This window comes from Esox lucius, chromosome 18, assembly GCF_011004845.1.
Source record: "Esox lucius isolate fEsoLuc1 chromosome 18, fEsoLuc1.pri, whole genome shotgun sequence".
Taxonomy (NCBI): Eukaryota; Metazoa; Chordata; class Actinopteri; order Esociformes; family Esocidae; genus Esox; species Esox lucius.
The window spans coordinates 5,193,992-5,220,018 of NC_047586.1; the positions used below are offsets into that span (position 1 = coordinate 5,193,992).

The 26,027-nt window shown below is 43.1% G+C and overlaps 1 protein-coding gene and 3 non-coding genes across 4 annotated transcripts; all 4 read left to right on the forward strand.

Annotated features, from left to right (window-relative positions):
• The first annotated feature begins 13,463 nt into the window (after positions 1 to 13,463).
• tmem19 (transmembrane protein 19) lies at positions 13,464 to 22,023 on the forward strand. Its single transcript, XM_020056003.2, has 8 exons — positions 13,464 to 13,606; positions 13,900 to 14,050; positions 14,315 to 14,428; positions 17,451 to 17,588; positions 17,893 to 17,969; positions 18,132 to 18,309; positions 19,848 to 20,057; positions 20,391 to 22,023. The coding sequence occupies exons 2-8, from the start codon at positions 13,921 to 13,923 to the stop codon at positions 20,549 to 20,551; spliced, it is 1,008 nt and encodes a 335-aa protein (XP_019911562.1). The 5' UTR covers positions 13,464 to 13,606; positions 13,900 to 13,920; the 3' UTR covers positions 20,552 to 22,023.
• trnak-cuu lies at positions 18,883 to 18,955 on the forward strand. The gene has a single exon. It is a non-coding gene; the product is annotated as a tRNA-Lys (tRNA).
• On the forward strand, positions 19,533 to 19,605 carry trnak-cuu. The gene has a single exon. It is a non-coding gene; the product is annotated as a tRNA-Lys (tRNA).
• trnak-cuu lies at positions 21,426 to 21,498 on the forward strand. Its single transcript has one exon. It is a non-coding gene; the product is annotated as a tRNA-Lys (tRNA).
• Positions 22,024 to 26,027: the final 4,004 nt, after the last annotated feature.

Genomic DNA, 26,027 nt, shown 5'->3' on the forward strand with positions numbered 1-26,027 from the left:
GTACCACTCACACATTAAGGAAGTGCTCGGGAAGGTTTGCTAAGAGGGACGGGTTTCCTAGACGCAGTGATACGACCCCCCCCGTGGAATGCAAGCAGTTATAAATGCTTATCTACTCCTGTCTCTTTCGCCAACTGATTAGACATGACAACAGACCAACAGTGTCACAGGCTTAAGTCAACACATTCACATATAACCCGGCCTTATGTACAGCATACTTACATATTCACACTTATCAGTCAGAAACAGAAGTCCATAAATGGTAACACAGTAATTCCAATAACAGCAACTGAGATGGTAAACTCCTAATTGAGATAATAGATTGAGCACATTGAGATATCACACAGAAACTCAGGGGGATATGAAAGAGACTTGAGTGAGGGAGAGAGATGGGGCAAGAGGGTGGGATAGAGATGAAGAGTAAGAGATGGGGGTGAGAGACAGAGGGCGGGAGAGGAGGTAGAGGGAGAGCGAATGAAAGAGAGAGGGTGGAAGAGAGAGAGAGAGAGAGACTAAGAGAGAATTAGGCAGACCGAGAGAGAGGGATTGAGGGAGAGAGAAAGACATAGGGAGAGAGAGACTGAGGGAATGAGACTGAGAGAGAGAGGGAGAGACTGAGGGAGACTGAGGGAGACTGAGGGAATGAGACTGAGAGAGAGAGAGGGAGAGACTGAGGGAGACTGACGGAATGAGACTGAGAGAGAGAGGGAGAGACTGAGGGAGACTGAGAGAATGAGACTGAGGGAGACTGAGGGAATGAGACTGAGAGAGAGAGGGAGAGACTGAGGGAGACTGAGGGAATGAGACAGAGAGGGAGAGACTGAGGGAATGAGACTGAGAGAGAGAGGGAGAGACTGAGGGAGACTGAGGGAATGAGACTGAGAGAGAGAGGGAGAGACTGAGGGAGACTGACGGAATGAGACTGAGAGAGAGAGGGAGAGACTGAGGGAGACTGAGAGAATGAGACTGAGGGAGACTGAGGGAATGAGACTGAGAGAGAGAGGGAGAGACTGAGGGAGACTGAGAGAGAGAGGGAGAGACTGAGGGAGACTGAGGGAATGAGACTGAGAGAGAGAGGGAGAGACTGAGGGAGACTGACGGAATGAGACTGAGAGAGAGAGGGAGAGACTGAGGGAGACTGAGAGAATGAGACTGAGGGAGACTGAGGGAATGAGACTGAGAGAGAGAGGGAGAGACTGAGGGAGACTGAGAGAATGAGACTGAGGGAGACTGAGGGAATGAGACTGAGAGAGAGAGGGAGAGACTGAGGGAGACTGACGGAATGAGACTGAGAGGGAGAGACTGAGGGAATGAGACTGAGAGAGAGAGGGAGAGACTGAGGGAGACTGAGGGAATGAGACTGAGAGAGGGAGAGACTGAGGGAGACTGAGGGAATGAGACAGAGAGGGAGAGACTGAGGGAGACTGAGGGAATGAGACTGAGAGAGAGGGAGAGACTGAGGGAGACTTAGGGAATGAGACTGAGAGAGAGGGAATGAATGAGGGAGTCAGACAGAGAGAGAGAGGGAGAGCGACTGAGAGAGAGAGGCAGAGAGAGGGAGAGAGATGGCCACCTGATTTTGAAGTGCTTCCGTCTGTTGCTCATGCAGCCGTGTTGTGCTTTTGGGAGGTCTGACAGTGTGCCAAGCCTGCCTCTCATAAGCCAATTTAGGCTGATAATTATTTGTGTATATTTTCAGAGAGATTACATCTCATTTCTCTCAACCGGAGGGCTTCGGGGGGGAGGGAGGGGGCAGGGGGAGAGGAGAAGTGGTCGACTGAACCAACGGTGCATAGTTCCGGACCTTTCCTCCCTCGTCTCTACTAGGGTCATAATCAGCACAACTATCTTGCCAGCTCCACATGCTCTCCTAGGAGTTCCCGTTATAGAGGCAGAGGATCATGTAAATGCCCCCCTAGGAGTTTAGCCAACAATGAAAAGCATCACTCTTTAACTGTGTGTGCAGGTTTTCGTTCCAGGCCAGCACTGTAGTAGAGCAGGGACAACATATTCGCACAACCTCTTCCACATCCTCTCGTACCTACACAGCACCAGAGTACATTAATGTAGAAGTAGTACCAGAGGAACACCACAGTATAGTAACATGTTAGTAGAACTAGAGGAACACCACAGTATAGTAACATGTTAGTAGAACTGGACAGGCTGTATAGAACTGGACAGGCTGTATAGAACTGGACAGGCTGTATATCTCTCAACACATTTTGCAATATTGGATTCTATGAATGGAGTGTCAGAACGGTGATACAGAGTCCAGATTTCATTTTTCCCATTCATGGGGAGGATCCCAAAGCAACACTCTCCACAATATTTGACAGCACATACGCTCACATGTGTACACACACACACACACACACAATAAAAATGGTGTAAAAGGCTTATAGAAAAGAGCATAGGCTCCTTTTCATTATAATTCAGGTTTGAGTGCAGAGGGACAGAAAGGTTTCATGATTCCTGGAGGCGGGTCAAGAGGAAAATGGTTGAAAGGAAAACAAATCCATCCAAACTACAGTCCATCGGTTCTGACACGTCACTTGCATCCATATTCTGTCTCTCAGACAACCTCTCTGGAAAATACAGGTCAGAACCTTTATCGCCAAAGGCACTTGGATAAAAGGTGAAGGAACGCCTGTTTTCTAATAACAGGGACCCAAGTTAATCTACTGTACCGTCCAACCCCTCTGTCGCACGCACATCCACACACACACACACACGCCCTCTCTCCTCCACTCTATCTCTGCACAGTGGAAAATCAACACAATGCAAACAGGATGTTACTGGTCAGCGTAGCAGTGGTTAAATTGGCCATAACGAATGGATGGATAAAACATCATCCTTCAAGACAAGATCTAAACGGTCTGGATTAGCATTTCAGTGTCTTAAGGTCTCAATGTTCACTTACAAGCTTCCACTGATATCTTCATCTGTATTTAATGGATTAGGCTGGCTTGTCAACCGTATAATCCATCCTAACGGTTTTACTGAGAATTCTTCCTTGGTTTAGAGTTGCAACTGCACATGAACATTTAAAACAAACTAACTTTATAAAAGTAGCATTATACTTCACTGCTTCCCCAATGACCCTGCATGTGTACATGTTCTGGTTGAGATGTCCCAAAATATCCCTCAAACAGACATTTTCTGCATTAAACATTTTAGTCACTGCTGACAATGGACAATAAACAGACACAGAGACCTTCAACTCAACCCCAACATCTGTGCCATTAACAACACATTTTCCCATTTGGGTTTCCCCGATTTAGGATTTGTTCTTTTGCTGAAGGACAGACTCTTGATCCTCAGACAGAAAGCCTTCATCGTTTTAATAGTCGTCAATATAACACGGACGGACCCAGATAGGATGACAGTGAAAAGAAACATGAACTGGGGCCGTGGGCGCAGGCTGAGGAGCTCCAGTTTGATGAGGGTCATATTTAACAATCAATGCCCTGAATGGCGTTCTCAGTCTGAGATGAAACAGTGGGTCCCAGTGACATTGGTGTGAAACAGTGGGTCCCAGTGACATTCGGTTCCCACAAGAATCACACACAGATGTACCAAAAGAAAAACCATACTCACTCACACGCTGTAAGTCATATCGGTTCCGTATCGGTTCCGTATCGGGTACGCGCGTGTACCTATGTGCGTAGGTCCACGACACGCTCTCTCGCTCCTAAACGCATAGTGCGCCTGCGGCCCTGCGGTTCTGGTTCCTGTTCGTCACCTGGCGTCCCTGGAAGCGGCTTGTCAGCGTCAGAAATGGAATGGAGCCGGGGCCTGCTCCCTGTGTAACGCAAAGAGCTTTATCGTGTCCTCCATCTGGAGAGCAGATGGGGAGGGGGGAGGGGGGGGTAGAGTTGGAGACAAAGAAAGAAAGAGAGACAGACCGAAAAAAAAGAGAGATACAGTAGATGACAGTAGAAAAAGCGAGGGGGGGGGGTTAATTTGGTCCAGTCTGTGAAGCCGAGGAGGGCACATCAAACTTGGTCGTCTGTCAACATTACAAAGTAGCCTGACCGCCCAAGGAGACAGGGCTATCAATATTGTTTGAGAAATGAAATTACTAACACTTGGGCAAATCTGTGCGGTGAGCCTGTGGGTAATCTGTGTGTGTGTGGAATCAGCCTTCTCTCAACAATGAATCCTCTCCAAGAGCCTTGTCATATGGTACATTAGCATTTCTTCTTTTTCATACAGAGGCATAGCTGAGGAGTCATGAAAAAACAAAACAAGAGACGGTTTGATTGCATCCAACAATTATATTAGAACATTTGATTACACGATTTCGAAAAATTTAAAAAAAGCTTCTGAACAGATGGGTTTTCTAATTTATTCTCTACTAGGATGGAAATGTTAAAGTCTCTAGACTTGAAATGTACTTACAGGTTAAAACCACTAAAAGACAAGAACAGTTTAAATGACATTTAGAGATATCAGGGTGTGTGGGAACAGAAGAGATGAACTATAGAGATGTCGAGGTGTATGGGAACATAAGAGATGAACTATAGAGATGTCAAGGTGTATGGGAACAGAAGAGATGAACTATAGAGATGTCGAGGTGTATGGGAACATAAGAGATGAACTATAGAGATGTCAAGGTGTATGGGAACAGAACAGATGAACTATAGAGATGTCAAGGTGTATGGGAACAGAAGAGATGAACTATAAAGATGTCAAGGTGTATGGGAACAGAAGAGATGAACTATAGAGATTTCGAGGTGTATGGGAACATAAGAGATGAACTATAGAGATGTCAAGGTGTATGGGAACAGAACAGATGAACTATAGAGATGTCAAGGTTTATGGGAACATAAGAGATGAACTATAGAGATGTCAAAGTGTATGGGAACAGAACAGATGAACTATAGAAATGTCAAAGTGTATGGGAACATAAGAGATGAACTATAGAGATGTCAAGGTGTATGGGAAAATAAGAGATGAACTATAGAGATGTCGAGGTGTATGGGAACATAAGAGATGAACTATAGAGATGTCGAGGTGTATGGGAACAGAAGTGATGGACTTTAGAGATACCAGGAATATGGGAATAGAAGAGATTAACTATAGCGATACCAGGTATATGGGAACAGTAGAACTGAAATGTATATAGTTACCAAAGTGCATGACAGGAGAACCCCCTCTTCAGTTTATAGAGTAATCTCAAACTGTGACTCCTCTTCTTGTGTCTGTAGAGGTGTCTCAGTCTGTAGAGGTCTCTCAGTCTGTAGAGGTCCCTCAGTCTGTGGAGGTGTCTCAGTCTGTAGAGGTCTCTCAGTCTGTGGAGGTGTCTCAGTCTGTAGAGGTCTCAGTCTGTAGAGGTCCCTCGGTCTGTGGAAGTGTCTCAGTCTGTAGAGGTCTCTCAGTCTGTAGAGGTATCTCCTCTAATTTCACCTCTCCTCAGGGCTCCATGTATCAGCCATCCACCCCACTATTCAGCTGTTGTTCATCAAAGGGTGCTTTACTGTGTTTGTGTGTGTGTGTGTGTGTGTGTGTGTGTGTGTGTGTGTGTGTGTGTGTGTGCGTGTTCATGTTTGTGGTGTTATGGCAACAACACACTGCTCAGGCCCTCAGATAAACACTTACAATTAGAGGACAGGACATAACCAGCAATTATATTAATGTGGAAGTAGAAGACCATGGACTTGTTCATGTTCTCCTGGTGCAGCCAGAGTCTGGCTCCACTCTAGGTTTCTTCCAAGGTTCCGACCCTACTAAGGTGTTGTTCCAAGTGACTGTGCATACTTGCTGTTGCTTGCTTTGGGGATTTAGGCTGGATTTCTTTGTGAGCACTTGGTGAGAACAAGTAAAAAGGGCTTTATGATTCATTTAGTTTGATTGGTTGAGGCACCCAACTCCCCACTTAGAAAAACTCCCTGTAGACCCTAAAAAACGACCACATTATCAGATTACCATTAGGGATTTTTGACTGGTGATGCTGCCTTCAAGTGACGTGTCTAATTTATCATTACAAACGTCACAACATCTGATAAATGTTCTTTGTTTTGCAAACCTACACCCACCTTATATCTACATATCTGTGTTTTTACGTTTGTCTAAGACTTGATTCCAAGGATTCCGTCCTGGCATAAAAAATTAGAACTGGAATAGTTTTTCATGCTTCAGTCTGTGTGTCATCAAATTGGGTGGAATGGTTCCTGTTTTTTTTTCTTACCAACCGTGCTCTCCAGAATGCATTCCTCTGTGCTTTCCCTTCAACTGACTGAGCCTGAATTTACCTGACGAGTCACCGCTATGACTAATGCTGTAACAAGCCACTCAAAGAGCGATGACTAATGGTTTTCTTTCTTCTTGTATTCCTCTAATCTAGGTGATGTGCTATTGCCAGAAAGAGGGCCCGTCTCCTTGGGAACCATCTCAGATGGAACTCTCAATGATCTCTGGGGGGGCTTCTAGAATACAACAATGCTATTCTTCTTTATTGTTGCTCAACTGCGTTTTACATAACACTCTAAACACCAGGCCTTTCTGCAGCAGCCCCTGACTTACAAACATCCGGGGTCTGCCTGTAGCACTAGTGAAGATGTGTTCTGCTCTATCTGTCCTGTATGTGTGTGTGTGTATGTGTGTGTGGAGTCATAGAGAAAATACACGTTTCACGTGGTCACCCAGCTTGAGCTGGTCACTGCCCTGACGTCATGGCAACAGTTGTTTGCCGACACAACACCCACACAACACACACACACCACACACAACACACACACTTACATCCCTCCAATGAAATCAACAGTCAATGTCCAGGGTTTGGTTTATACATTCAATACCTTCTTTGTTCTAATCCAAAAGTCAAATTCATAAAAATCGAATTGCCTAATGTAAGCAGATAACATGTCTTTATATGTCGAAATGTTATGATACCTCTGGAAGGTCATAAAAGGGCTGAGCTCAGCTTGGTTCAGGGTAAACCAGGGGTTCATCTTTCTGGTTTCTCGAGCCTCGTTGTGCAACAGTTACTGAGGACTGAAGGCTTTGCGTAGGAAAACGCAGAGCTGTGAACAAAAACCACAGGCTGACATGAGATGACCCCTGATCAAGTATCACAGAATAGTTAAGATCCAGACTTATCGCTCCAGCGCTTGGTACGGACCTGCTGTCCACTCCACCATAGTGGAACCATGCGGGTTTGATGCCCTGAAGCTGTTGCACCAGAGTATAGCAAAGACAAGAGCCGGGGAACATACTGACACCCTGTTAGATCATTAACAAGTCCACCCTGGGATCAGACTTAGCGGAGGCCATTACCTCGACAAGAGACGCCGTCCAGCGCCGGCTCAGCCAGGCGCCCTTGCTATCATATCTCCAGTCCTATTGGTCAGTCGGTCACTCGCTCAGACGCCTGTTGTTTCCACTCCGAGGGCGCGGCCCCCCCGGCATCTCCAAAGTCCCTGCGGCCAACTTCCATCGCGCGGAGGAAAAACAAACGTCGGTAACCACATCCTTGAGAGGACGTGTTTACACAGTGACCTCATCCGGTGACATCATGACTTACTCAGAGTCCTTGCGTCCCCCCGGGGACACGTCCTAAATGGCACAACGCCCCCTGCATACTACACTACTTTTGACCTGGTTTCCCACACCGTGTAGGGACCAGGGTTCATTCTGAGACTGGATCTCCTTTCCTTTTCCGATAGTAATGCGGCCCGCTCTTCTTTGGTTTGATAAATCACCTCGAGATCAGAGGGCATCTAATTGGAGGCTTTCAGGCCCCGAGGGGGTGACTGCATGAGGCAGGATTCTAGAGGAGCACTCCCTTCGTCGTCCATATTGTTCCGTCGCTCCCTCTTTGTGTGTACTCTCCCAGAGAGAGATACATACCATCATGCACCTGTCGCCCTTTGACCCTCCGCCCAGGGTTGGGCCCAGCTTCCGAGCCGCGGGGTAAAGCCGATGCAAAGAGGGAAAGACTTGGCTAACAAGGCCCAGCAATGTTTGTATTTGCGCGGCCTATTCATCCATTGTAGTTTTTTTCTTCTTCCCCCGAACGGAGGAGACAACCGAGCCCTAAGTGGTGTGGTTGGGTATATCTCTTTGACATGGAGGGGTAGAGTTACCGCGCTGAAATAGCAGGCCATTCAGAGTGTGAGACAGGCAATGACAGTGATATGCTTGTGTCATTCCTGCACTGACAAAACCTGTTCAAAAGCCTGGGTGACCCTTTCGTGTCGGTGGAGCAGAGAGCCGGGAACTGTGAGGCAACAGCTGCAGAATGCATGGCCTTTAGTCCCCCTACAGGGCACAAGAGGTATTTCACAGATTAACCCCCCCTTTCCTGTTCTTTTGCTAACACACACACACACACACTAAATCCCTAAGATATCTGCTGTCTCAGCACCATGACTACACTATTTAAACTATCTGGCACCCTTTTTTTTTTTTTTTTTTTACATAATGCCTTGGCAAAAAGTCAAAAGAGCTAGTTGAAAATCAATAAAGTAATCAAAGAAAGGGAGAGAGACCCAAGTTAATCCATTGATCCGGAATATATAGAGTTGTCACTCTGTTTTGAAGAAGAAACAGTGACAGGCAAGAACATGCTTCAGGTAACATCTGATATTTTTTCCGTGGAAGAGTGTGAGTCACTCAGATCCAAATGGCCTCCATATCTCTGAGGTAGTATCAGCAATTGACCCGAATTAAGAAAACACATTAACAACCACACAAAAATGACAAATATGTCTGAGGGAAGCTTAGGTTTGCAAATGGAGGTTGTGTTACCGAAAACCTTCAGTATTTGTTAGTAAACTACAGGTATTTTCTTCACACGAATGTTACACAATTCTTCTGAAGACATCTAGTGGCCATTCTGGGTACTTCAGTTGGTCATGTGTCTTATTTCCTATGGCCCTGTGTGTGGTGTTGAATATTGCAATAAAAATAAAGTCATTTGACTTTAAATAAAATGAATGACCCAGCTGTAAAATATTATTCTAAACATGAACTATCGACTTGAGTGAGTAGCTTTGGTATTTAATGTCTAATATGTTTTTGTTGTAAATGTTTTGATGCCTAGGCTGTCAGTAAACAGAAGACATGCAGCAATAATGCAATTGTAGATTAGTTGCATTATTATTCATATGGCTATTTTCTCCTGAACTATTACGTTCCATCCACTACAAATTAATTGACAATATGGACAAAGATACATAAAAATAAAACTGATGCTGATTCTGAATCTTTTTAACATCAAAATGACCCTAGGTTGCAAATACATTTTCTGTTAACCACCAGTGTTACAGAAGGTGCATGTCATTTTGGTAAACTGCCGTGACCTTTCAGACCCACCGCCCTCAACTCATGATCGAGACACATTCAAAAGCCTGCACCCCTTCCCCTCCAAATGCCCATGAGCACAGTGTGAAGCAAGGACCAAGACCACGTCGTGGTTCAGGTTGTAGAGGGGCCTTGTAGGGCGTGGGGCCAGTTACCCGAAGGCCACGGCTTCACAACTCCCCCGTATCTGTCATTGTGGCCCTGACTGAACCCTTATCGCGCCCGTATGTCACCCTGGCTGAGATGAATGACTGACAGGTCAATGTGACACTAGGTAGGCGGTAGACTGACCTCTGTAAATAATACTCACTGTGTTGTGTGTAACACAGTGTTCACCAGCAGTGCAGTTCCATGGAGCCTGTTTGTGGGTCTGGCAGTGTCAACGGCAGACTGGCAGAAAACCCTAGGGAAACGATGTGGGATGTTCACGACAAGCGCTCCTGACACATTCGGTTTCGCATTCGGAAAATTATAGTGTTGGAAATGACAGCCTTACTGGTGAGAAGCTGACAGACAGTTGAGCATGATGCCAGACCACTGGAGACGGTCTCTCTGCACTCATCCTCATTTGCTCTCTCTCTCTCTCTCTCAGTCATTCTTTCTTCCACACCTCTGTCTTTTCCCTCTTCTACCTTCTCCTCACATCTCCTCCTTTTTCTCCCCTCTCTAGCCCCCCCCCACATCTACTCTGTCTCCACCTATGTTCATCCTCTCTCTCTCCTTCTCTCCCTCTCTCACCCTCTCCAACTCTCCTCTACCCTACATCTTTCAGTCTACCTCTTCCTTGATCGCTCCTTTTTTATATCTCTCCCTCCTCTCTTTCTCTCACCCCCCTGCGCTCTCTCCATTCCCTCTCTCTTTCCTGCCCCTATCCCTACAGTGTCGCTCTGTCTCTCTCTATTCTCCCTCTCTTGGGTCTTTCAGTCTTTTCTCTCTCTCTATTCCCCTCTCTCGTTCTTTCAGTCTTTTCTCTCTCTCTATTTTCCCTCTCTTCTCCTTCTCTGTCCCTATCTCCGAGACACAGACACATGACACAGCATGCAGGCCCTCATCCCATTTGCCCATTACAGCCATTGATGTCCTATCATTCTAATCTTATCATACCAGAGGACCGTATCAGCATCGTGTGTCACATCACTGATGTACTGTCTCTCTTCAGCCTCTGACAGCTGGGGCATCGGGGCAGAAAAAAGGAAAAACAAACAACAGGTCGAGGAGAGAGGGAGTTTCCATGTTTTCAGTCTCCGTGCCCCCTTCCCAAATGGCAGTCTGTTCCCTGTGAGGTGGACTAGTTTCCACCAGATCTCCATGGCCCCGGCCAAAAGTACCTGAATGTAGGGACTAGGGTGCCGTCTGGAATGCTGACAATGTTTTCACAGAACACACGAGGAGCAGTTAAAACTGGCACGTCTTACGCAATTCCTTTCAAGGGCACAGCGCCTCCCTCTACCCCAGCGGGCCGTGTACACCCCGGGCCTTGCCCCGAACGGCAACCTATTCCCTATGTAGCGTGCTGCCTCCGACCAAGGACCAATAAGACTCTGGCCAAAGCCAGTACACTAGATAGGGATTGGGCCCATTGGGGACACGCTCGGGTCTTTCGTTTCAGTTGTGCTCCATTACTCGAAGTCACAATGGTGCACTCCAACTGAATGTGATTAATGGGAGGGAGCAGTGCGCCGTTGCTTTCAGACGGAGCGTGTCTCCAAGAAGTGTTTGGAAATAACTCTTAACTTTCCGTTCACACTAAGTGCTGAGTGCGTCTTCATAGGTTTATATAGTACGGCCGTTGCTAAAATAACTCTCCGGGCTCTTGTTTTACCGTGTATCTCGTCTGTCCTTCTCTCTACGCTGCACTTAGACATGTAGGTACGCGCATATGCAAACACACACATGCATGTACACAGACACACGTACACACACATATACATGAATACACATGCACATACACACACACACACACACCTACTCTGAGACTGAAACCCCTCATCCCTAATGGACTGCATTATCAGATGGGAGTGTGATCGGCGCAGGCACAAAAGGGAATACAGACCATTCTTCTACCCAGCAGACTTCAAGGAGCCATGACATCATCCGCTTCTGGGAACAGGGATGCTGTGTCCACCCAGAGATAAACAAATTGGTGCTACATTCAAAAAGTGTTGCATTCAAATACGCACATACAACTGTTTTCTGTGTTCTCACAAGTGTCCTACATGCCCAGTGATACAACTGCCTCATATGTTCAAACAACAGAGGGGCTCTTTGTGTTCCAACCACTGACAGTCAGCTCCAAGTTTTGTTGCCCTTAATCAAGATGAGCAAAAAAGGCTACATTAAACAAGGATCACCAGGTGCAATCCAAGCACCGACTTCATTTAGCTCCAGTTTAATTACTGGCACTTGCGTTTGTTGGTTGCTCTCAAAAGCATTTTTTCTGGCCACCCTTTCAGACAGGTATCTGGCGTGGAGGTGGGGTCAAATTGGAGACTTTTGAGTCTTACATGCATCCAATTACTGTCCGAAGGATCCCTGGTCATAATCCCCTCGCCAAAAGTTGAAAGCTGTGTTGTTCTGTTCCTGAGCAAGACAGTTAACACAGTTTGCTCCTCCTGCCCTGTAGAATTCTCCCCAGGTCGTAGCTTTAAATAGGAATTGGTTCTTAATCAACCTGCCTGTTCCGCTGATTCTGAACAGCATATTCAAACTTTTTTGTTCATCTCCATCAAGGTTGCGAATCCTTTTGGATGTTACTGTTTTGACTAGAGTTCTATATATTCCAACTAGAGTTCCAAGTCTGTCCAACCATAGAGATGCAACTGTGATCCATGTTAGTTTCACTGCGTCCACAGGTATACATTAATAAGAATCCTCTTTTTTGATTCACTACTTACATACCATATTGTACTGTACATACAGTGTTTATGTGACCTGAATATGATAACATAACAGAGTAGTAGAAGTTGTATACCTTTCTTCCTGAGTGATTAAGCAGGATCCACAATCTGGCTTGAGCAACCTCTTTCCACCTTTTGGTGATTTACAAACAAAGTGGTGTCATGTCTACCTCTGGTGGCCAGATATTGTAACTCCAGGTGCCCTGTTCTGGTCATGAAATCTTGAGGTAATTAAGTCACAGTCCAGCCTGGGGCTTTGTTGGGTGCAGCTGTTCATCTTAACACGTTATGTTAGATGCAGATCATGTGGATTTGATGGTCAGTAACCTCATGGAAAATGCAAATCCTGAACTCTGATAGAACTATTCCTACATCCAAGCTGTGAAACATGGCAGGAATCTGTGGCTATTGTGGCTATTGCTCTGACGTTGGCATAGTCTGAATAAATTTTTTTAAATCAACGCATGTTATGTCTTTTAGTTAATTTTCCTGGAAGGAACTACGAATAATTGGAATTCCATTGAACACTCACTGATAGCGTTTGTTATAGAGGATGTCTGTGTGGATGGAATCACCAAACTATTTTGTTCGATTGGAAATCAGCTGTGAAGCTGCTGAATCAAAGGTTTCTCAGTGAGATGTATCGTAGTCTGGAAAATCGTGATTTACTGCCAATTATTTTACATGGGTGGATACATATCTGCTTTTAAAAGTCAAAATGACATGATTTCAGAAGGCAGTAATATCAGAGGATTTTCCACCTTCGGATGACTTCATTACATTTGGGTAGGTAACACCATTATGTATACTTTTGTACTTTGAGAAACAAATATTGATGATGAGTCAGTTTGTGAAAAGAGCTTTTATAACTTCCTGAAACTGAAAGCTGATATTTGTATTAGATAGCAAAAATAGCCAGTGTCTGTTAATGACTGCTTTGACATGTATGAATTAATTGTATATAAATATATCAAACACCAAAGTTGGCAACTAAAATAAACATGCATGTTTACACACTAATATCAGAAATGCATGACGTTCAAATGTAAATATGTATGGTCTAATGGTAATCTACAATAATATTTTATTAACTATGTAAACTATGTAAAATTAGTTAATATACATATTAACTATGTATATACTCAAACAGTAATTTATTAACCCGTTTTTTTTGTTTGTTTTTTAAATGTATTTTTACATGAGCACTGGAGCTTTAAGAGTATTCTGACAGATCAACGGAAGAAGTAATATTACGTCTTTAAATCCACATCCGGGTATCCGTTAAAAAGACTACAGTGTTTTCAAATGTTACTAGTTTTTTGACAGATTTTATTGCTGTCTACTTATTTAATATCAACAAGAAGACGTAGCAGGGATACTCACCATGGCTTCCGCTACTTCAGGTGCAAAGAAAATATGTATACTTTAGCTTGCTAGCTAACGTAGCTGGTTAGCCAATTTAGCTAGGACCTGCAGATTCCACATTGATTCATATAATCAGGCATTAGCTCGCTTTTTTGCCAGTACCGTATAGCAACGTCTGGTCAGTCTTGCGTCTTAACTTAATTGTTTATTTTACACCATCGCTAGCAGCTAGTTAGTTGCCACTGTGCTAGCATGGTGCCAGTAGTATAGTATATGTCTGTCTAATAACAAAGCAAGTGCATCATTTAATGTTTATAACTGACTTCCACAGGTTCCATTCTCTTCTGCCATAATGATTTTTGAGGATGAGATACAAATGAAAGAGTACGTCAAGATGATGACTGATATGATCGTGTTGTGTGGCACCCTGGCCATCTCTCTTTCCTTCTGGATCATTTCCATCACAGCCAGCACATTCTATGGTACAGCCTACAAAGTTAAACCCTCAGACAATAATGTTTGAATAATGCTTTACTGACCATCGAGCAGGCTTCACAAAATAATCATATTCAGTGCCGTGAATTAACATTTCATCCGCTGTTGACCACAATTCTAGTGATTCGTTGTATAGACTAAATGATCAAGCCTTTGCTGTCGGTCACGCAAAGGATATAATGGATTTAATATCCTACTGTAGTGTGACGCTCATGAGTCAGTGTGTAGCGGTATGCCTTTTTCCATTTCAGGCACTCTACGGCCGGTGTCACCGTGGCGATGGTTTTTCTCCATCCTGGTTCCTCTAACTCTCACCACACGGGCTGTGAAGAGGAAGAGTCTGGACCGCACGGGAGCACTGGGAGGTAAAACATTCATAAATAGATAGCTTGTAAACTTAGAAGTAGTAAAAATGTATGGAACGATGTGACCAAAATATCTTATAGCAGGATGGAGTACAAGCAGTACGCATTTCTGTAACTATTATTTTATTTATTAACGGTCCAGGTTGATAAAACAAGAGCAAATGAACTTAACAATGTTAAGTAGTCCCACACTTTAAGTTTGGTATTTCAAGCGTTGTAAAAATATATATGTAAAAAACGTACCAGTCAAAAGTTTGACAAAACGCTAACCCATTCACAAGTCTGACCAATCTCACATCCAGCATAAGTCTGACATCCAACATAATGCTAAAGGAGTTTCTTATCTTTGAACTGTCTCTGTTCAGTGTTTGATGCTACAAGTAATTGTTAGTAACTAATGGACTTAATGCATTGCACACAGCCCCAGCAGCCCCAGGCACACATTCAAGAAGAGCGTGGCTCTGACATCAGTCACACATTGTTGGGCCGCCGGCAGGCCTTGTGTGATGTGAAGTTCTGGATCCGAGAGTAATTCATTGGTCAATGTTTGCTAATTTGGGATGTGTGTTCAGAGACACATGACTTTTGCAAATAAATCTTTTTTTAACCTTCCTGTTTCGGGTCTGGATGTGCATCGTCTTGCTGTTTATCTGTGCGTGAGCTTTTGGGATCAGTATCATAACTCAGTTGGGTGTGAAATTCCAGATTGAAAAGCAAACGGTTTTAAAGCCATGGACACTGATCTGCACATGCAGGACACACTACCCTGTTTGGCTTGACAGCACCGCTTTTACAATCAGTCGCCAGATGCCGTGGAACATGCCTTTTACAAGGTACAACGTTCATTTGTGCGTCGGCAGTCAAATGTGTATTAAGGACGTACTGAACCATAAAGAAGATGACGTGAATTCATAAGATCCTGGGCGAAGTGATCGCGCAATTCCACAGTGCCCAGGGTACCAGCAGGGGGGGGGTTGAGGGTCGAAAAGGGCTGGCTAGTCACGACAAGCTGAAGCCACCGTTTGTGTAGGCTAGGTGCCTGCAGGCTCGATCGTGGTTGTTGACCGGGAAATGCGTTCACCTTCAGCATGTCTGCGCTAGCAAAAAAACATACTGGTTGAAAAAGCTGTGTGGTAAGAAGTTAAAGGTCTTGGCAAGATGTGTGTCAGAATTCAGCCTTTCGTTCTATGCACCTGCTGTCAAGTTCTATGCACGAGTCAAGTACAGTGGGGAGAACAAGTATTTGATACACTGCCAATTTTGCAGGTTTTCCCACTTACAAAGCATGTAGAAGTCTTAAAATGTTACCATAGGTACTCTTCAACTGTGAGTGATGGATTCTAAAACAAAAATCCAGAAAATCTCTTGTATGATTTTTAAGTAATTAATTTGCATTTTATTGCATGACAAAAGTATTTGATACATCTGAAAAGCAGAACTTAATATTTGGTACAGAAACCTTTGTTTGCATTTACAGAGATCATACGTTTCCTGTAGTTCTTGACCAGGTTTGCACACACTGCAGCAGAGATTTTGGCCCACTCCTCCATACAGACCTCCAGATCCTTCAGGTTTCGGGGCTGTCGCTGGGCAATACAGACTTTCAACTCCCTCCAAAGATTTTCTATTGGGTTCAGGTCTGGAGACTGGCTAGGCCACTCCAGGACCTTGAGATGCTTCTCATGGAGCCACTCTTAAGTTGCCCTGGCTGTGTGTTTCGGGTCATTGTCATGCTGGAAGACCCAGCCACGACCCATCTTCAATGCTCTTACTGAGGGAAGGAGGTTGTTGGCCAAGATCTTGCGATACATGGCCCCATCCATCCTCCCTTCAATACAGTGCAGGTGACCTGTCCCCTTTGCAGAAAAGCATCCCCAAAGAATGATGTGCTTCACATGCTTCATGGTTGGGATGGTGTTCTTGGGGTTGTTCTCATCCTTCTTCCTCCAAACACGGTGAGTGGAGTTAAGACCAAAAAGCTCTATTTTTGTCTCATCAGACCACATGACCTTCTCCCATTCCTCCTCTGGATCATCCAGATGGTCATTGGCAAACTTCAGAATGGGCCTGGACATGCGCTGGCTTGAGCAGGGGGACCTTGCGTACGCTGCAGGATTTTAATCCATGACGGCGTAGTGTGTTACTAATGGTTTTCTTTGAGACTGTAGTCCCAGCTCTCTTCAGGTCATTGACCAGGTCCTGCCATGTAGTTCTGAGCTGATCCCTCACCTTCCTCATGATCACTGATGCCCCATGAGGTGAGATCTTGCATGGAGCCCCAGGCCAAGGGTGATTGACCGTCATCTTGAACCTCTTTTCTAATAATTGCGCCAACAGTTGTTGCCTTCTCACCAAGCTGCTTGCCTATTGTCCTGTAGCCCATCCCAGCCAAGTGCAGGTCTACGATTTTATCCCTGATGTCCTTACACAGCTCTCTGGTCTTGGCCATTGTGGAGAGGTTAGTCTGTTTGAGTGTGTGGACAGGGGTCTTTTACACAGGTAACGAGTTCAAACAGGTGCAGTTAATACAGGTAATGAGTGGAGAACAGAAGGGCTTCTTAAAGAACTAACAGGTCTGTGAGAGCTGGAATTCTTACTGGTTGGTAGGTGATCAAATACATATGTCATGCAATAAAATCATACAATGTGGTTTTCTGGATTTTTGTTTTAGATTCCGTCTCTCACAGTTGAAGTGTACCTATGATAAAAACTACAGACTTCTACATGCTCTGAAAGTAGGAAAACCTGCAAAATCGGCAGTGTATCAAACACTTGTTCTCCCCACTAACTAACTAATCGAGAATTAGGTGTCGTGAAATTAGTCAATTTAAACGCAGCCAATCCACCCAGAAGTACTTTGTGGTGTCGTGCGTCACTTTGACAACAGCGGCTGGCAGTCAGATCTGGATCAAGGGCTTCTACCTTAACTGATGTATTGCCACAGTGCTACAGAATCTATAGGATCAGGACAATGCAGTTTTGTCAGATGGTTTTAATGCTTCTATCTCCTTTGTCCATGTAGCCCTGCTGGTAGGATTTATCCTCACCATGGCCAATATGAGTTTCTTCTCTGCCTTGCTGGCCTTCTTCATCACTTCCTCCAAGCTGACCCGCTGGAAAGGAGAAATCAAGAGGAAGTTTGACTCTGAATATAAAGAAGGTAATGGTCTAGAGTTGCCGATGGAATTGTGACAAAAAAAAAAAGTTACAGTGGCTAGCTGAGTCATTAGACTGAATGAGTCACTTCTCAAACTCCTCCACAAATGCCTGCTGCGGGACTGAAAACAAGCCTGCCTCCCTTTCTTTTCTGTGTCGTTTGTGTGTAAATAATTTTACTTTTATGGATCATTTAATTTTGTTGAGGTTTTCCTCATTTTCAAGAAAACTACAATGCCCTGAGAAAGTAAAAACAAACTGATAAAAACAATGTTTGTGTTAATGATCTGTGTCCCTTTGCGCTCCAGGTGGTCAGAGGAACTGGATACAGGTGTTCTGTAATGGCGGTGTTCCCACTGAGCTGGCTCTGCTCTACATGATTGAGGTTCGATACCACAGAGTGCACTTTGAGTCTGAGGGGGAAATAGTCTTGGACAATTAGTTTGAGAACTGTATGAAAAATGGACAAACCATCAACAACAACACCAACATAATCAGCGGAGCAATAATCTTCTTTGTACTCTACTTTTGAATCCCCCACATCAAGGTGGGTCCTGGGGAGATGCCGGTGGACTTTGGGAAGCAGTACTCGGCCTCCTGGATGTGCCTCTCTTTGCTGGGGGCCCTGGCCTGCTCTACGGGAGACACCTGGGCCTCTGAGTTGGGGCCCGTTCTCAGCCGGACCCAGCCTCGCCTCATCACCTCATGGAGAGAGGTTCCTACAGGTACACTCACCCTCCTGGCAGGCTTTAGATGTCAGTGGTGATCAGGTGTCTTCTGTATCTTGGGTTTAAACACCACAAATTACACTCGTTTTCCCACGTGGCCATGCGTGGTATTACTCCAGTCCAGAACTACGACTCAAGTCCCGTTGTTTTCCGGAATCGCGGCTTGACTCAGACCAGCGATGACTCGGGCTCACCTTGTCAACTCCTCGTAACTCGACCCGTGACTCAGCCATTGGGGGCCGGGACTGGACTCACATGGCTATAGTATGGTGCACAATATAGCCATAAGGAACCTGGAACTCGACTCCGATCTGAGGTTCAGTGACTCGATGACGTCTCTGCTACACACTACCCTGGTTTTGATCATACTATACTGCGCAATATAGGAAACTGGGTGCCCCATCCTGGATGCAGTGGGTGTGTTTCTGTGTTGAGAGCAGGGTTGCTATGAAGACACAGCTTTGGACTAGTGATATCCTACTCTATACAAGTGAAATGGTTTAAGCTGGATGTTTGATTGTGAGGTACTTGGCTGGGTTTCTCATGAGGGGGTATTGCACCTAGTGCCATGCCCGGCTAGCTCAGTCGGTAGAGCATGAGACTCTTAATCTCAGGGTCGTGGGTTCGAGCCCCACGTTGGGCGCTACGGTTTTGGAGTGCTGTGCTACTTCTGAAACGTCTATTAGCATGTGAGACGAGCGCGTCTTTGTCGTGGTCGGTAAAGCTGTGTCTGGTTTCATTGATCCCCAACCCCAGTGGTTAGCCATGGTTTAGGTCAAGCTATAAAATGTGCCATTTTTGTGTTGCTGTTAATGCTGACTTTGAAATCAGAGTTTTTAAAACTTACTGTAAAACCATCGCTTTTGAGCTAAAATGGTTTCCTGAAAACTGTGTACTATGTCTATGACGCTGTGATGGGCCCCACGTCAACAAAACCAATTGTTTTCAAAACTGGAACTTCATGGTATGATGGTGATTCTACTGATACATTATGAATGTTTATTATTATAATTATTTTTATTATTATTATAATTATTGTTAAAAAGAGGAACAACTTTTGAAAGAATAACACATTTGGTGCAGATACAGCAAATGAGCAAAAAATTAACGAACAATTTAATAAAGTGTATTGCAAAAGATTAAGTATTTTATAGCGTTAAGTGGGGGCATATGAGTCATGATGACATTCCTGTGCACAAAGGAAAGATAGTATAAATCAAGCCCGGCTAGCTCAGTCGGTAGAGCATGAGACTCTTAATCTCAGGGTCGTGGGTTCGAGCCCCACGTTGGGCGATTAGCTTTTATGTGGAATGGGGCATAGTCTTTGGTGCTCAGTTTAACTTATCCAAACACAAATAAGTAAACTTGTTGCTGTTTGGGAAATAACTGCTTTTCCCAAAATGTCAGTGACTCCTGATGGATAACTTGGGTATATTTCTCCAACAGGGCACCCAATGAAAGGCTACACATGGGAACAAAACATTGGAATGTGGTCTGACAAAAGGTATTTAATGGTTCATGTGTCCTATTCACAGGGACCAATGGGGGAGTGACCCCAGTGGGTCTACTGGCGAGCTTCCTGGGTGGCCTGGTGGTGGGAATGGCTTACTACCTCTCACAGATTCTATTTGTTAATGACCTGCACCTGGCCGAACCTCAGTGGCCAATCATAATATACGGAGCCATGGCTGGTCTTTTGGGGTCCATGCTGGATTCTGTCCTGGGAGCCCACTGGCAGTATTCAGGTGGGTTTGATACTAATTAGTTTATTACAGTCTCATTGGAAACTAAGGCTTTTAGTCCATCTGTCAACTTTTTCTAAAAGCACTCATAATACACTGAAAATATCCCCAAAACAATATGTACAGAAAAAATTGTGTGTTTTACTAAACGTACCACATTTCCCTAAAAGTTGCTCAGGTTATGTTTTTTAATTCTGGTTATTAATTTCAGTCCTGCAATTAACTAAATAAAATCATTTTGACATCTTTAATAGATTGATTGGTTTCTATAAATATTCTTATATTGTAAATATGCCAATATAAATATGCGCTACATGTTTTCCTTATCTTCCCCAGGTTATGATACAAGCAATGGAAAGGTTGTGAACTATGAGTCCGTCACAACTAAGAGGATATGTGGGAAACCCATTCTGGACAACAATGGCGTCAACCTGTTCTCCACGATTATCGTGGCGTTGGTTTTTCCTGGTTTTGCATGGGGTTTCTGGCCTCATTAGGGAAGGACACATAGCTGAAGATGTTTTTCTCATTTCAAATTTTTGTCTGATTACTGGCATATAATACTTATGTAATACTTTATGTAATGATTATTTGCATTGACTGTTGATTTTAACTTGTCATTTGTATTTGACATAATTGATTTCCACAAATTGCATCAGTGAATGGTTTGATAGGTTACGGATATTTTATTTCATTTCATACTCTTCTTATGAGTAGGTCAACATAAATCACTGGAGAAGAGATGGTAAGAGAGATGTTTGTGTCACCAGTGGCTCCAAAACTACACATTGTTCTGTAACATTACAGGATAAAGTCCTTCATCATTGTGCTTAACAAATGTATTTTTTTCGGTCTCTGCAATTCTGTAGAAAGTGTTTGAGTGAGGCTGTTAGCAAGTAACAGGAATTTTGCTTCTAAAGGTTTACCCATATTGGATTATGTGAATGTTCAGTTAGAAAACAGTTATGTTTACTCACTCTAGGACAGTGCTTTTCAACTCTGCTCCCAGGGGACTAAAATATATATTTGTTCCTCCACTAAGGGACAAATTCCGACACTGGACCCATGATCAGTACAGTACATATAAGTACATATAAAAAACAGCTATAGGACTATGACCCTGTGTACACCAGTTGTTTGATCAAGCAAGTATTGTAAGGATCAGCACAATTGGACCTACTCCTAGAACTTCTGTGAATACAGACCCAGGATTTTAGGTTTTATTATGCAGTGGCAATTCACTGAGTAATTTTTTTTAACCAATTGTTGGAGATAAATCTGTTTGAAATTGAATCGTTGTAATATAAGTATAATAATGTGAAGATTCTTGCTTCGTGGTTTGTAAAGGGGCGGTTTCTACTTTTTATACATGCCCGGCTAGCTCAGTCGGTAGAGCATGAGACTCTTAATCTCAGGGTCGTGGGTTCGAGCCCCACGTTGGGCGCACACTTTTGAATCGTCTCCGAAAAGTTCTGTAAAACTTCAACGAGTGTGTTGAAGTTTTGTGGGGTTCTGTGGATTTGACTGAAAGTTGTGGAATTGTTTTTGGCCATGAATGTACGTATGTACTGACGGTACGCATTCAAAAAAGTATATCCTTAGCCTACCAGTGTTGCCAGATACGGAAGGTATCCTGTCAATCGAACGTTTTGTGTGGAGTCCGCGAGTGATTAAGCAGTATACCGTCACTGAAATCTGGCAACGCTTATATTGTATAGTCAAGTGCTCTTAGAAAGTACGTTCACATTAAGGCAGAGCGATTGTGGGAATTTCAATCGTAGCAAAGCGGATCCTGCACATTACCCACACATCTTTACAAAATAACAGTTTGTTACTCATTGACAGAATAAAAAAACGTTTCTGAAAATCAAAATGCTGAAAAATAGGGCTCCTGACTGAATACATTACTCTGGAGTGGAGTGGTTTATGTGTAATACATTGTTCCTAGTAAAAGGCAATTTGTAATATTTTTTTACTGGTTGAAATGTGTCCAAGGAGTTTACTTTCAAAAAAATAACTGTTGGTTGCATTGTACACGGTTGCTGGGAAAACAAGTTACAACATGTCAAGAGAGGGCGGTGTTTGTTATGCTTATGTCGTGGTAACTACCAATTAGACAAGTGTATTTGAAATACGTCATGGCGCGCCACCTTCGAAATGGCCTTTCCTATTTCACGTCTATAACGCAACTGATTGAACGACACTGAGGATAGCGAGACTACTGTAAGTTCGGTTGTGGATAATAAACGAAAAAGGTGAGTTCTCAACTGCAACGGTTTATCTCCCCCCAATGGGTTTACAATTTATTACGATTTCCAGGCAGAAATGTTAAAACCACTCAGGAGTTTCTGTTCTTGCAAGTATTCTGGCAACATTTTGGCGGTTATTGTTACCTTTTAAAAACACTGAACTGTCGCTATCTCTTTGCAGATAAAATGAGTTCTGATAAAGTAATCCAGTCGACGTCTACTCAGCACTATCGACAGCCACCGACACCCAGTCTGGCAAAAAGAAAGAAGATTCTAGAGCAGTAAGTAGTAGATGACTGGTTTGTTAAATTTTTGCCCGGGATGGCAATACTTTCCAGGCTTATATATGTTGTTGTGTATTCATTTCTACCGATCGAAATAGTCGACTCGTTATAATCCCAATAATACCTAAGGGCAAAATCTGATACTAGCTCTTTTCATAATTCGCCATTCATTCATTTCATAGGACATTTTTGAACAACTTCATATAAGGTCCGGGTTTTGTCCCAGCACTGCCTTTTGACAACTGTGTAAACCTAGTCCGGACAAGGGGTATTTGTAAGCTTATTTGCGTTAATTAGCTCTACAATAATAATGTTTGTAAACCGTCTCAAGCCTGTAGATCAGTTTCTCCCAACCTTTTTCAGTTACTGTATCCCCAAAATGTTTTTGCACTGCTTTCAGTACCCCTGAAGTACCCCCTCATGTTAATTTCACTAGTAAGTCTATGGTGTCATGAGTGTTTTCAAGTACCCCCAGGGGTCCTAGTACCCCTGGTTGGGAACCTCTGCTGTAGATCACTTGTGTCGTTTCTCAAACCCAGGTCCGCGGACTGTGGCCTTAGTGGAACCCTGCGTGTCGGTGGCATATACTGTACCTAATGAAAAGTCCCACAGCTTGGACTCTTCATAGAACAAGGTTTTATGTCCGCTATTTAGCGGTTGGCGCTTTCCCACTCAATCCTTTGAATTTGACTCTAGCCTTGAGCTATTAGCTATTATATGACCTGTTAAATTGAAGGTATGCCTGTCAGGAAGGAACACAGTGGGTGCCCTCTGTTTTTCTTTGACACACAAGCTGGGTTGTACAAACTCGAAGGAAGGCCTGTCTTCTCAACGGTCAGATATTACTTGATTTTCCCTGTTGTTTTCATGAACGTTTCCCTTTACTTATTTGAAGCATGTCTGTCACTACAAATGATAGACCTAGATTCTTAATTTGAGTTTAGTTTACAGAGTTCTGTATATTTACAGTATGTGCTTTATTGACATTATGTGGTAAGTCAAATGGCTATATATATATATATATATTATTTTATCCATCTCTATTTATCTATCTCTCTGATAACTTATTGTCATAATTTAACATTGTTCTTCTAATGTCGCAGCTGTCTTCCTCCCCATTCTCCCTCATCCTCTCTCTCGTTTCCCTCACCTCTCAGGTCTATTGTCCCTCACCTCTCAGGTCTATTGTCTGAGTATAATTCTCTTTAGCTCAAACATTCCATTCCCTGCACTTTGTCATGTGCCAGAAGAGTCTTGGTCAAGGATTGGAATGTTAGCTAAAGAAACTGGCACTCCAACTACTCTGCTATAGCCAAATGTAGTCAATTGGACTCTAGGTTGTTGATGTAAATACTCACTATTGTACTATAAAATCCTAACAGTATATATGGCAGAATCAAGAAGGTTCCTTTTTATAATTAAGAATATTGTTTAATACCGTTGCTTCAAGTATTTCCTGTATTTCTTTTGTGTTGTCTTGGTCAGGTGTGAAATAAGGAGTCCAACTGATAACATGATGTCTCCTTGCACAAGACAGCTCGTTGGGAAAGCTACCATGAACATGTAAGAGTCAGATGTGTCAGTTTGTCTGCCAAATGTTTATATTTATTTAGCACATGTCCTTTGACTTTCTGTTCCATGTCAGTGTGTGTGTAGTTCACATGGATTGGACTGAATTGTGATGACATGTTTTCTTAGTGTTCTTCCTTTCTTTTAAAGGCAGTCGTCACCCATATGCAGACCTGGAAAGGAGAATGCCCAAAATAAGTAACAAGCCCTGCCTAAGAATGTTCACCTTTCTGCAAGAGTTGTGAACTGTTGATTTTTCACAATAACAGGCATCCATTCATTTTTGGAGGTTGTTTTACTAACCAAGCTGCTAAGTGTTTACCTTCAACTATTAACTTCAGCTATTATGCATTAAGCTACAGGTACTATACACAGATATATACTGTGTATATTGATTATTAGTTATACTGTGTAGCCTATACTATATTTTGCACAATTAAATGCGTAATGGTGTCCATTATGGTGTTTTGTATGAGGACAATCATCGTTGTCTTTGTAACGAAAGTCCATCATTGAAATGTAATGAGACGGCTAATTCGTAATCTAGATGGCCATATTACTCGTCCTTTATAAGAAACTGGCTCATTCATCCCTCCTCCCCCTGTAATTATTTGTGACGTTGCTGGAGAGAAGAATGTGGTCTCAGTCAACATGCCTGGTAAAATAACAGTCAATATAAAAAAACAGACAAGTCTGAGGCCACAGGTGTGTGTGATCATTGTTTTCCCAATAAATGTAAATGCTATTTGCACTTTAGGATTCATGGCTTTAACGTGGTGTTTTGTAATCTGCCAAGTATGAATGCCCTTTGCACATGTGAAACTTGCATGCTTTTTCTAAGTAACTACACTTTATAATCTGTTGGCACATTGGCATGTGTTTCTTAGTTTTAATAATGTAAAAGGATAAGTTCAGGAGGACCATGAATAACCTTTGGAATGCTGCTTTAATAAACCTGTTAAGTTTAAAATCGGTGTGATCCATTGGATGGCTCCGATGAGACTAAATGGATGTGAAATCCAGGCTAATGTATTTTCTCTTGTAAATTAACGTGGAAAGGTTTGTTATGGTCACAGGGTCTATTTGCTTGTCTTTATGAGGCTTTCAAAGAGTGAGATTATATTAATGTAAAAATAAGAGCAATTATCTGAATAAAATATAACTGACATGTGGCTCATAATTTGTGTGACATAGTGAATCTATTCTTACTAATCCAAGGAGTGAATTGCACAGATTATCACCACAGTAGCTTTTAGGGAAAAATATCCCATTGGCAAAATCTTGACCTCATCAAGACATGAGCTGGACTTTAGTATAGAAGTCTCTAAAACATGTTTTTAAATGTCAGTATATTTCATATATATATATTATAAGTTTATAGATGTATATTATAAAAATTAAACACTCGTCTCATGTATCTTCCCTTTATGTATAACCCTGTTTCCGAAAAAGTTGCATATTTTTAAAACAATGCTGTGATGTGCAAATAATTATCCCTGTATTTATACCTATATTTCCACACCCTGAAATCTCTGAAAATAGTATAAAGACAACATCAACTGTTGAAACTGAGAAATGTTATTGTTTTGGAGAAAATACCCATTTTGAATTTGATGCCAGCAACATGTTTACATTTTTTTTTGTGATGTGCTGCATCACCTCTTTTTACAATACTCTGTGTTTGGGAACTGAGGAGACCGATGGCTGTAGTTTTGAAAGTGAAATGTATTCCCATTCTTGCTTGATATAGGATTGCAGCTGCTCAACAGTTCAGGTTCTCCTTTGTCGTATTTTTCGTTTCATAATGTGGCAAATGTTTTCAATGGGTGACAGGTCTGGACTGCAGGCAGGCCAGTATGGCGCTCTGACTT

Bases quoted from the DNA above. Each gene is read 5' to 3' on its own strand.
- tmem19 (XM_020056003.2), top strand. From the start codon at position 13,921: ATGATTTTTGAGGATGAGATACAAATGAAAGAGTACGTCAAGATGATG. The intron at 14,429-17,450 runs GTAAAACATTCA...TTGTCCATGTAG, and splicing joins CCGCACGGGAGCACTGGGAG to CCCTGCTGGTAGGATTTATC. The intron at 17,589-17,892 runs GTAATGGTCTAG...TTTGCGCTCCAG, and splicing joins TGACTCTGAATATAAAGAAG to GTGGTCAGAGGAACTGGATA.